The following is a 12396-nucleotide window of genomic DNA, read 5'->3' on the forward strand; positions in this document are numbered from 1 at the left end:
TGTGGAGGGGAGCATTCTGGCTTTATTTTAAATGCTATTTGAGCCGATGTCTTGGCGTTTCCCTGCCTGTCAGTCACCTTCTTTACAAATGCGGGTAAGAACAGAGGAGTGAAGGGATTGCATTCAGAAGCAGCAGAACTGAGAGGTAATCTTGACATTTTGGTGCAGTTCCTTAAATTTTCCACAGGGCTTTAGCCATGGGACTTTAATGGAAGGAGTAGGGAAAGGCCCTCCTTAACCATGTTACTTTGAAAATATATCCCTGTACGACAAGGAAATATCTCTAATGGAACGTAAAACAATATATAAGGGATATGAGTTGGAGGCTGACCATCAGAAAATTCAAGTTAGGCCACCCTTGTTTTAAGTTTTCACCAGATTCATTCCTTTATTTAAAACAGTTCACTTATTTTTTTTAAGGCCCCACTGCAGCAAAGCATGTGGTTAAGTGCCATTGGTTTAAAAGGGGAGGTAAGCACATGGTCAGAACTTTCTTGACTGAGAATGGAGTTAAGCAAGTGCTTTGCTGAAACTGGGCCTAAGTGTTTGTGTTTCTTTTGAAGATTGAACAGACATTTAGTGTAATGTTTTATTAAACAATGCACATCTAACATGTATGGATTATCCGCTCCCTTTTCAGTACAGTTTGCAGCACACAGGGCCGGCTCCAGGCACCAGCCCACCAAGCTTGTGCTTGGGGCGGCACCTGGAAGGGGGCGGCGCAGTGCTCCGGCTCCGGCCGCCGGGGAGAGCGGAGCCGCAGTGGGTTCGCCGCCCTTCCCTGGCGCTCTGGCCGCCTGGGAGAGTGGAGCTGCGGCAGGCACTCCGCCCTCTCCCCAGCACTCTGGCCACCAGGGAGAGCAGAGCCCCAGCCGGGCTCTCCGCCCTCCCCCCCCGGCGCTCTGGCCACCAGGGAGAGCAGAGCCCCAGCCGGGCTCTCCGCCCTCCCCCCAGCGCTCCGGCTGGTTGGGGAGAGCGGCCCGCGGGCTGGGCTCGGCGCCCTCCCCTGCCCCGCTGGGGAAGGGGGCGGTGGGAGGCTTTTTTGCCTGGGGCGGCAAAAAAGCCAGAGCTGGCCCTGGTAGCACAGTAATTACAGTTTGCAATATATGTCTCTGAGATTGCTGAGGTTCACAAAGTTTATGAAATTTTCATCCCTGCTGCCTCCCCAGTCTGTGGTGGAACTGGGACATCACTGGGCGTTCCACACACAGCAGTGGAGTTTTGATTTAAAAGACACCAGAAGAAAGGCTCATCTACTATTCTTCCCCTGGGGCTAAATTCACAACAAAAGGCTGATGCAGCGAACAACCAGTTTAACAGAAACATTTGGTATTCCCTGGGTTGATTTAAATCATGTACTGCCCTTCAATAATATCTATTTGCATTCTACTGACAAAGAGACATACCAGACTGAAAGGCAAAGTAATGCAGACTCTGTGAATGTGACCTAAGAAGGGAATAATACTGAAACATTTCAGGGAAAACCACTAGTATTCTGTCTTAAAAACTACCTCACATTATCTGCATTCTCATTAGTATGCACAGCCCCCTTGCCTTCTAAACTGAGATAGTGTCTGCTGTTTTTTTTCAGCTGGAATCCAGTCCATTTTTCTCAGATGGGTACCACTAAGTGGATACAGAACAATGGTTCATAGGAGAAAAGTTTGGTATAATTGTTTTAGTTGGCTTGTCAGTATGGGTGTTGGTTAGCTGGTCTCTCTCAGTGCCCATCCTGTACTGTATGCTAAGAGACTAAAGGTTGATCCAGTTGGAACACCTCAGGAGCCTTGTTACACTCTATGCAAGGATTAACTTGTTTTCTTGGCAGCTCAGAAAGCATAACAGTGTTTACATGAAAGCCAAAAAAATTGTTTTATGTAGGTAAACTCATTATTCACAGATAAAGCAGTCAACCGAGTGGGGTCTACCGTCTTACTGGTATGTGATTTGATTTTCAGAGGTGTTGAGTGCCTTGTAGCTCCTATTGGCTTCAATGAGATTTGTGAGTGCTCAGCATTTCTGAAAATCAGGTCAATAGGATTTTCAAACTGGGTCTGAAATAAGAATATTGTACTTTTATAAATCATTTTAATTCATCGTATGTCCAAATTGCACAGTTGGTGCTAAATGGTACAGAGAGATGGAGGACATCAAGTATAACCTTTCCCTTCACAAAAAAATCAAACAAACATCAAATAAACAGCTCACTCGTGACTCTGGTCAGAGATGAAGGATGGAATGCCTGAATGCCCAGCTTCTGAAACCATAAATACAAGCCCCATTGGCAGTGACCAAACAGTAGTTGTAAGAGACTAGCTTGTTATAGCTTTGCAGACCATTAAAGCATAAAGAAAAGCAAATACAAAGCTGGGACATCACAAGATTTATTGCAAGTTTTTTCTTCTTCTTCTTGTTTTAAAGCCACGCTTTGGTCTTCCTCTCACAGGGTGTTCTAACACTATTGAGCTGAGGGTAATAGCTGAACTGAAGCGCTGTTTGCTCTTAATAAAGCATACTGGCAGTTTTAGCTTGCAGAGTTTGGGGAGGGAGGTTAATCAGGAAGTTTTGTGGTTTGTGTAAGTTCTGGAACAGAATTTAGCACTCCACAGAACTCAGAAATGATTTAAAACAATATTTTCTTAACCTGTGGGTGGCTTTGCAATATGTAGGTAGAGATAACTTAGAGAATGTGGGTATAATATAATGTATATTATTATAATAGTGTACACGGTTGTATGTAGAGATATTTCCACACACCATTTCATTCCACCTTAATTTACTTCGATTTTTATGCCATTAATGGCATAACAAGTTCCTAGCTAGAGGACTGGAGAGTATAGAGATTGGTGATGTGATATGGAGTCTTTTGCTTCTGGGTGGTTGGTTCAAATTCAATCCAGAATAGTGCTGATGATAAATTGTTGCCATATAATGCCTGTGTGATGGCCTATGCCATTTAAATTGGTGACCTCTGTTAATTTACAAGGATATAGTCCTATATGTGTAAAAAAATATATATATATCTCATTTGACACCATTGTTCACAATCTCAGAAGACAAGGCAAGTGGGTGTGGAGAATGACGACCCTCTCACCCTAGAGTTGATAGCTCCAAAATAGGTAGATGGGTGGATGTGGAGGAATTAGCACTGTCAATCCAGCAAGCATGCTTCTCTGAGCACTAAATCCATTAAAACCAATGCACAAGATAAAGGGTGGACTTCAAAATATTTTATTCCCACATTTTCCAGTCATTTTAGTGTCCAGAAACATTGCTTATCAACTCCTTGATGTTAGATTTCAGAGTAGCAGCCGTGTTAGTCTGTATCCGTAAAAAGAACAGGAGTACTTGTGGCACCTTAGAGACTAACAAATTTATTTGAGCATAAGCTTTCATGGGCTACAGCCCACTTCATCGGATGCATAGAATGGAACATTTAATAAGAGTATATATATACATACAGAGAAGATGCCATACCAGCTCTAAGAGGCTAATTAATTAAGATGACGTATTATCAGCAGGAAAAATTTTTTTTGTAGTGATAATCAAGATGGTCAATTACAGACAGTTGACAAGAGGTGTAAGGATAGTTATCATAAGGAAATAGATTCAAGTAGTGTAATGACTCAGCCATTCCCGGTCTCTATTCAAGCCAGAGTTAATGGTATCTAATTTGCAAATCAATTCAAGCTCAGCAGTTTCTAGTTGGAGTCTGTTTTTGAAGTCTTTCTGTTGCAAAATTGTCACCTCCAGGTCTGTTACTGAGTGGCCAGAGAGGTTGAAGTATTCTCCTACTGGTTTTTGAGTGTTATGATTCCTGATGTCAGATTTGTGTCGGTTCATTCTTTTGCATAGAGTCTGTCCGGTTTGGCCAATGAATAGATATGTGTGACAGATCTTGGGAGACAGACCAGTCCTCGCTTACAGACAGCCCCCTAACCAGAAGCAAATACTCACCAGCAACCACACACTAAACAACAAAAACACTAACCCAGGAACCTATCCTTGCAACAAAAACCGATGCCAACTTTGTCCACATATCTATTCAAGTGACACCATCACTGGACCTAATCACATCAGCTACGCCACCAGGGGCTCATTCACCTACACATCTACCAATGTGATATATGCCATCATGTGCCAGCAGTGCCCTTCTGCCATGTACATTGGCCAAACCGGACAGTCTCTACGCAAAAGAATAAATGGACACAAATCTGACATCAGGAATCATAACACTCAAAAACCAGTAGGAGAACACTTCAAACATTTATGCTCAAATAAACTTGATGTTAGAGTGAATCATTGTGTTGTAAAGTGCTTTTGTTGTCCATAGGCTTAGAGAATCCTACTTCACATTAGATTGTTACATTGTAACTAGTAAGAAGTTAATGTATGAACAGGATAATTGCTCTTAACATGCTATATCATTCACATACATGAACAAAATTCCTGATTGGCCTGAAAATGAACTTGTCCAGATTCAAATCTGTAGCTTTAGTTCCTTTCCAAGCCAAACTTGTCTACACAAAAACATCTGACTAATTATGATATTTAGGGAACAGCATTCCATTTAAATCCAAAGCATTTTCAGGAAGAGAGCTGACCAGGTGATTATCAATATAGAGTGGACATTAAAAAATAGCCCCATGCAACTGTGGCCTATGGGAGAAAGTCTTCGTAATTCCATTGTTGTCTGTTCAACAAAATGTTTTCTATGTCTTTTAACTAAACCACACGGGGGAAGTCACATGCACTTACTACCACAATCATAAACTATAAATGAGTGGTCACTTGTATACCTAACATGCAATTTATGCATATTTATCCATTTTTGCTACATTTTTCATTATGTTCTTTATATTGCATCAAAAAGATGAATATTAGCGCTTTGATACTGTATGCACTGTTCATTAGATTATGTGAAATACTCCTGTAAAATATTTGGAATTTAGATTACTGAGAGTCAAAATCAGCTGCCATAGCAGCTTTTCTTTACGATATTAAAATTGTCCTGGTTCAGTTGTTTTATGGTTTTTATATTCATTAAGTAGATGCAGAATTTTAGTACAGCATGAGTGAGATTATAACCTAGCAATTTGTCCACACGTTTTGTGTTTGTCAAAGTGGAACATGAGATAATTTTTTTGGAGGGGATCCTGCATTATAAATTAGTCCTTTTTTGCTGATATGCATATAAAACGGAACAAAGTTGATCCAGGAAATTATGCATACAAATATTTAGAAAATATCTACCATTTTCCATCTCAGGATCCAAAAGCACTTCATGAAGGACTCAATCCTGCAAACACTATCAAGTGTAGTGCTTATTGCCATGGTAGTCTCATAGATCCATAGAAGTCACATTATGAGTGTTTGCAAGATAAGATCCTAACTGATTAATATTACAAAGGGCCTGTCTGCATGGGAAGGCTGCACGATACAACCTTCCTTTTTTTCTGGCAGCTACTGCCAGGTATCCATACTCAAATTGTCTTATAGTGGTTTATCTCACCACTTACACTGAAATAATTAAACTGTTTTGAAATCAGCTTAACTCTATTTTGGTCAGAATTACGTCAGTTCAAGGTCCATGCAGATGCATCACCGCTTTGATTATAACTACACCAATTCAGTTTGTCCTCCTGCAGCTGTCCTACACTGCATCAGTTCACACCTGAAGTGAACTCTCTGCCCTCATTGTTCTGGGGCCATCAGGACCTGTGAAATAGCTTAGTGACATTAACCCAATTTTACAGATGGAGAACTGAGGCATGGAAAAGTTAAGTGACTGCCTGAAAGTCTCATGCTTAGAACTCAGATCCCTGACTTGTGCACTAAAGATACTGCCTCAGTGACTCTTCTATAATGCTAAGCCTTCTCTCTGAAGTTCCAGCTGGAATAACTAGATTTCACATTTTGTCTCCCCTCCACCTTGCCAGGTGAATTTGGAGAAGTGTGCAGTGGACGCCTCAAGCTTCCTTCTAAAAAGGAAATTTCAGTGGCAATCAAAACCCTGAAAGTTGGCTACACCGAAAAGCAGAGAAGAGATTTCTTGGGTGAGGCGAGCATCATGGGACAGTTTGACCATCCTAACATCATTCGTCTCGAGGGAGTTGTCACCAAAAGTAAGAGCGTAGAGTATACACCATCTGTGGGCGTGCTGAACAGTGTTTCAATAAACTAGTTTTTTAAAACATGCATTCTGAAAACCTACCAGAATTGTTTTATGCAGTTGCCTTAGTAGAATGTGTTCAAACTATTTCACTCCTCTAAAGTTCTAACAAGGGAAACATGCACCTTTACTTTCATGATTTACATTAAATTATCTCAGAAGCAGGAAACAAATATTCAGATGAGCAGGACTAAGTAAGCTTCCATTGCGATAGCGCATGCTGGTGAATCAAGAAAGAAAAAGAGTGTGGTAGCTAAATTATACACTGACAGATTGTACTAACCAATTTAGTATTCCAGAGCTAATTGCTGCAAAGCAGCCAACAAACTCTTCCTGATAATCTCTTTGGAGCCTGATTTCCTAAGGTCTTCTAATTGGATACAAGCAATATGCACCATTTTCAAGTTAAATCATTAGCTATTATCATTAACATAGATTTAATGAACAGTCTCATGACATTTCTGAAGTTATTAATAGTAATAGTTTTAAGTACCAAATCCAAGATTTTTAAGAGATTTTGAGTGCCTCAATTTTTTGGTGCCCAACTTGAGCCCCACCAGATTTTCAGAGGGTAGGTGCTTAGTACTTTATGAAAAGGAGGCCCCTTTTCAAGATGCTTCAAGTTGGGCACTCCAAGTCAATAGTCACCTTTAAAGTCTTGACCCAAAGTTTTAAATCGGAACATTTATTTTACTAGTAATAATTGTATTACTGCAGCTATTTCCTTTATTACCAAGCAGACATCATTTCAAATCTGTGGCTAAAAATACATTTTTCATTGACATTTATGATTTATTAAAATCACGTCAGATTGTGTTGATACAGATACCAGGTTGAGGTCCACACTTGAGCCTTGACTGAGGAAAGCATCCCATTTCAGGGAAGCACACAAGTACTGCTTACGTTAAACAATATAAGTATGTACTAAAGTGCTTTCCTGGATTGGGGCATTAGTCTTAAAACAATAACAAAAATAACCAACCTCAGATCATGTTGATGTTTGTGAAAGGGGTAACGGGGGAGGATGGGCACCCATGCTCCCACCCACAAGCTTGTCATGCAGAACGGGAGATGGAGGTTGGGGGGCTGTTAAGAAGCAATCTTCAGCCTTCAAAAAGATTTATAGGTGGCAGGTGGAGAACTTCTGAGAATATGAGCAGGCTGGATGCTGTTGCACATGCCCACTCTTTGCTGAGCTCCCTGTTAGCCCTACAAAGCTTTCTGATTGCTGCCTTCCCATGTCTTCTCCAGCTGACTTCATTCCCTTTCTGTTCTTCCTCAGATGTTACACATCTGTTTGTGGTGAGGACACACGGGCTGAAATTCTGGCCCCTTTGAAGTCTATACTACAACTGCTATTGATATGAGTTGGCCAGAGTTTCACCCATAATCCCTTCTTCTGGGAGGTGTCCGGTAGGGAGAGAGATAGAAAGGAAGAATGGCAAGATACAGACACATTTCTTTTCCTTTTACTGACAGAACTAAAGGTCAGAAGGAAGAGGCACAGAGACAGGCAGATAGGACTAGCTGCTTAGCAATCGGTGAGCAAGTGTGACTGCCTGCCGGCCAGCTCCCTAATCTCCCAGTGAGCACTGCCTTGCTGTTCCCCTCCTCCTCAGCAGTGCTATACTTTAGAGGCTTGGGGTGCTTTTCCTTGACCTCCCAAGGGAACACAGGCTCTTGTTCTGCCTTCCCTGCCTCATTCAACATGGGTCTCCTTAGGTGGCTGCTGAAAATATTTAAAACACACTTTCGACAAGTTCTGTCTCCCACCCGGAGACCTTGAAACAAGAAATGAAGGAGAAAGTAAGAAAGGGCAAAGAAGGGACAGATGAAAAATACCAAGATTGGTTTAGTTTGGGGGACTGTAAAAACTAAATACAGCTATCCCACCTGCACTTTTTGAATTGGAAATGCAATGTAAAGTCCACCCTCATGGAAAAGTCCTGTAGGAGTTAATAGGCATGAGACCACAAGGCATCTATAGGAATTAACCTTAAAAGCCTATAGAATTTAATAGAAAATTATATCCCCACTCTAGAATTCTGTGGGTTAATTTGAAAATTGTACAGAAAGATTACCCTTCCCTATCTAATTCCGTAGGAGTCAATCAATAAAACAAACCCCTGGAAGGAGCGACTTTTTGACTCTTTCAGTCAGTAGCTTTGCTTGGAGCTGGGGCGTGGGGGGAGACCTCTTGCAACTTAAATTGATATCATTGGTTGTATACTTATTTTAATAAATGTTTCTGCAGTTATTGAAATTGCTTGGGAGAAGTTTTCCGAAATGTGTAAAGGTAACTCCAGAAGTTCACAACTGACAGGAACAAAGGGCTTGTCTACACAAGCACGTAGTTGGTGGCAAGCTGGGATGTAAATCTACCCCACACAAGCCTGCCACGCACCAAGAGTCTGTGTGGAGAGTTCTGCAGCACACTCGATGTTCCCTGGTGCCATTTGACCTACTCCTGTTTCAAAGCAATGTAGATCAAAGCATGCTATGCAACTCTTTGTGCATGGCAGGGTAGTGCAGGGTAGATTTGTGCTGCTCGCTGAGAAGTAGGGCCTTGTACACTGGCAGCAGTGTCTACGATATGTGTAGCTACATACTGCAATAGAAAGTAGGCCACGTCCATACTGGTATGTGACTACATGTGGCTGTGAAAGGCTCTTCTGGGGGTGGCAGCAGAGAGAGTCTCCTGCAGTGGGTAGCTGCTGGAGCTTTTCCCGCTGTCTCCCAATGCCAGAGCTTTTCTCTACTGCTGAATCCTTTTCCTGGAAAGGCTCCAGCAGTGGGAAGGCAGCAGGACACTATACTGCTAAAAAATAGCAGTATGAACAGGAAGTGTGCTGCTTGGGTGTGGAGATAGCCACGAAAGGTACGTACCTTAAGGTTCTGACGTGTCTTTAATTTACTTGCCTGGGCAGTGCCTGACCATCTACACTGCTATTTATACCCATGGTAGGTGGGGTGTGCAATGTATATAGTCTAAATGCTGCCATAGGTGTCGACTTCTTGTTTGTTTACATAAGCCCACAGGTAATCAAATAAAACGGAGACATGGCATATCTAAAAATAAATAATATAAAACTATGTAAAGTCATGTAAAATATAGCTAATTTACACAGTTCAAATAGAAATGTCATATCTGGGTCTGATCTGTCAAAACACGCTTTACTTCCTGAGATGACAAATAATTTATTTTTTGATTTAGAGCTCACAACCTAAGTAAGTCTGAAAAGGCTGCCAAATCTGCCTGTATACATCCCATGTATCTCATGCTTATGTCTAACGAGCTACTCTATAAAGTCAAAGTTGCATTTTAAATTCCTTGAATTTCTTGAAATTCTGATGATGGTTTTCTGCACACAACTGAGCAGAGCAAATCCTTTATGTTCAGTGGCACAAAAGAATCCAGTGACTCTTCTGAAAATATTTTTTTTTCTCTGCACACACAATTTTGTGCATCGCTGGCTGTGTGTGCTGCAGATACACTCTTTGAATAGCTAACTCTCGCTGTACTCTTATGCAACTGGGTTTCAGCAAGTTTTCTAATCAGTTATATTCTTGGTTTATTCACAATAGGCTATTAACCATTTCAGTAGCAGGTGTTGAATATCAAAGGTCTGTGATATAGATGGTCATGTTTAAGTATGAGAAGGCAAGATTTGAGTCTCCTATGCTTTTAAATCAGCAGAGACCTACGGAATATAGCATATTCTTTACATATTTTGAATAGTGAGATTATAAATGGGGAAAATAATGGATTCTGTCCTTCTACCTCACCATGCATGGAGATCCCGTATGTGTATTTTGGAAGCCTTACAAATTTCTGCACATCCATTCTGGAGGAGTGATTTTTTTTTTTTTTTTTTTTTTTTGGATGGGCAAATAAAATATCTTTTTTCCATTTATAATCAATCATCAAGGCAGTGGAACACACACATACACACACACACACACACACACACACACACACACACACACAGAATATTATTTAATTATTCATCCAGAGCCCTTTATTTTCCTCATTTATATCACGCTATTCAAGATACTTAAATAAGACACACTGTCCTCTAGGTTTCTGCCTAGGTACATATTTGCCTGGGCTGGTACATTTTAATGACAATTTTGCAATACTGTATAATCATTATTTAATAGAAATTATATAGCACTTAACAGTGTCCTAGGCACTCTTCAGGCAATGAATAGGAGTTGATATACAGGCAGTGGAGGGTCCATTTATGGAGAATTTACAGGATCATTCCCAGTATATGTAACATGATAAATAGACAATGTGACCCTTTCTTCATTAACCAAAATATTTTTGACAGATGGCCTTTAGCAATGAACTGACTTTTCATACTGATTATAACCTTTGAAGCAACACCTAGCAATTTGCAATGACTCCCATATCTAAAAGTGACCACTCGGAATCTAGAATGGGGCAATGTGCCTTACAATACACAGGAGATGTGCTGAGATGCATTAGCTAAATAAGACCTCAATTCTTTGTTCCAGCACTGAATTATTCCCCTGTTTCATATTTGTTTCTGTTCAGAACTTTCCTTCTACACTGGTCTCAAGGGTGCCCTATAGGCGGCAGTCTTAATAGCCAGCACACATGTTCTCCTTAGTTTACTAATAATTTACAGCAATTTGTAGCCTGTTAGTATAATAAATTTCTGAAACACTGTTGACACAAGTTGTTATCGTGTATAAATGGCTGCATTTTGATAAATGAATGCAGAATGTTCCTTTGAAAGTACGCAGCTTTGCTTTAGAGCATATGTTTCTGATTACATGTAGATTTCCAACTGAATGTGGGTGAAAACCTGCACTCGATGCACTCAACATATGGGAGGACAAATAAGAGAGGGAGATGTTATTTTAATAATTTGAAAGGTTTTCCTTCTTGCCTTAACTAATCTCAGACTTCTGACACACCATTAAATTGAATTTGTATGGTAACCAGGCATTTGAAGATGATACAATACTTCAGTTTCATAAGAGCATGAATTTATCCTATAAACTTTGTGGATAGCCCAGTTCTGATGCTACGCTACATTTTAGTCTGAGAATTTGTAGAGATATTGTCAGTCTCCATAGATTATCAGTAACACTTGGCTATTACTGTTACCAATAACAACTGTTTGCTTTTCGCATATGTGTTCTCACTCTCTATCTTACTGTACCTTGCTTGACAACCTGATTGAAAACAATCAACAGAAGGTTGTTGGAGAGCCTAGATTCTTCTCTCTTTTCAACAGGCTGAAAGGCTGCAGAATAATTGAATACAAGGTCAAAGTTGTGGACACACAGATTTTGTCCACCCCGGTTATAGCAAGAGATACAGGGAGACGAACTATGTCTGTTGTGATGCACCATGGTCATATGTTTGTCATGATTCATATAATGTATTCCAGCCAGGGAACCCAGTCATAGAAGGGAATAAAGGTACAAAGCCCCCAAACTACAACTACCACAAATCACTTTGATGGCTCAGGTGAACCCAGATTATTGTTGTACTGACCCCAAATTAAATATTTTGATTTGGTTCAACAAAATGAAATATTTCAATTTGATATTCCCAACAAAAAATTTTAAAGTAAAATCTAAAAATTTCCTTGTTGCAAATTTCAATGTTGTGGAAATAGCATTTTTGGAGGGAAAAAACAATTGAGTGGAAAGTTTCCAACCAGCTTTAATTTTTACCGTTTGTGGAGCTTGCTCTTTTTGATTCTCATGCACTTAATTATGGTAGATAACATGTTGAGAGGTGGAGCCATTGCTTACCCTTAGGGTTTGTCTACGTGGTGAGATAATAATCACTACAGGGGTGTGATTTCTAAACAGCGCTAATGTGTTACACATTCATTGGTTCGTGAGACCTTGCTGGTGCACCTTAAAGGTTACCTAGTGCACGTGAACGAAGTGTTCTTTCAACCAGCACAACATTAAACCATAGTACAGAACCTTTAAGGCTCACCAGCAGAATCTACATGGACTTACTAATGCACGAAAGCTAGTGTGCATTAGAACTCACACTCCCATAGTGCACATTAGTCCCCCAGGTAAACAAGCCCTCAGAAGCTGCTCTATGGTTGTGAATACTATGCAAGCTGTTGTCATGCCTTTAAATTCCCATGTCTTCTTGCACAATATGTGAAATAACAATACATTTCCCTTAATATCTACATTGCCCACTTTCACCCATCTCCTCC

General features: G+C 40.5%; 1 protein-coding gene across 3 annotated transcripts in view; it reads left to right on the forward strand.

The window, feature by feature from the left end:
* Nucleotides 1-12396, forward strand: part of EPHA3 (EPH receptor A3) — a 300651-nt gene that overhangs the window by 247383 nt on the left and 40872 nt on the right. For all 3 annotated transcript variants that reach the window (XM_054046029.1, XM_054046033.1, XM_054046037.1), the window contains exon 11: nucleotides 5940-6125. In XM_054046029.1, coding sequence (XP_053902004.1) covers nucleotides 5940-6125 — 186 coding nt within the window. The remainder of the gene's footprint in view (nucleotides 1-5939; nucleotides 6126-12396) is intronic.

This window comes from Malaclemys terrapin, chromosome 1 (genome assembly GCF_027887155.1).
Source record: "Malaclemys terrapin pileata isolate rMalTer1 chromosome 1, rMalTer1.hap1, whole genome shotgun sequence".
In the NCBI taxonomy this organism is placed as follows: domain Eukaryota; kingdom Metazoa; phylum Chordata; order Testudines; family Emydidae; genus Malaclemys; species Malaclemys terrapin.